At 43.3% G+C, this 668-nt stretch overlaps 1 protein-coding gene across 1 annotated transcript; it reads left to right on the top strand.

Moving 5' to 3' along the window:
* Window positions 1–24: 24 nt before the first annotated feature.
* SARC_18028 (hypothetical protein) lies at window positions 25–231 on the top strand (the record flags this gene model as incomplete). The annotated part of the gene is made up of 1 exon (XM_014287891.1): window positions 25–231. A coding segment is annotated over one exon (207 nt), but the record flags the coding sequence as incomplete, so codon positions are not given.
* Window positions 232–668: the final 437 nt, after the last annotated feature.

The raw sequence follows: 668 nt of genomic DNA, 5'->3' as shown, positions 1-668 counted from the left end.
ATCTCATACCTGAACACAGGCACCATGGTGGGCAGTGCCTATATAGGCCAGGGCCATCTCTCTCGCATGAAAGTGTTGTGTAAACGCTTGCTGGTGTTGGGGGTCAGTACTGGGACAATTGCCATGGTACTCATGGTGGTCTTCGAGAGACGCTTTATCAGTTTCTTCACCTCGGACGAGAAGGCAATCGATAACCTACACCACGTCTGGCTGTTGCTTGCACTAATGCAGGTGTGTGTGTGTGTGTGTGTGTACAGAGTGTATATAGGTACTTATTTGTTAAGGATTTCATGCACGTTTGATTGGCCTGTACCACAGTTGGTTCTGGCTCACACTCATGCAGTCGTGTGTACAGAATATATATATATATATATATATATGTATATATATTATACAGTGCTTGTGTGTGATTTCATGTATGTTGCTTGGACTGATGCAGGTATGAGGACCGAGAACACAAGTCATGTGAACAGTGACTGTAAGTGATTCTAACAATGTATGAAGCAATCGCCCACTGTTCTTATTCGAGCGACAAATATAGAACCGCAGATACGAACATGAACTTGGGGACAAATTCCCGTACCAGGAAAACCGGATGCGTGTGATTCAAAGGTATACGATGTTTCGTAATTCATGCACTCACAAAAACTATACCCTGGTGATATATA

Source organism: Sphaeroforma arctica, assembly GCF_001186125.1.
Source record: "Sphaeroforma arctica JP610 unplaced genomic scaffold supercont1.13253, whole genome shotgun sequence".
NCBI lineage: Eukaryota > Ichthyosporea > Ichthyophonida > Sphaeroforma > Sphaeroforma arctica.
The sequence above is the reverse complement of the archived record's forward strand: the minus strand, read 5'-3'. Positions and strand labels throughout refer to the sequence as shown.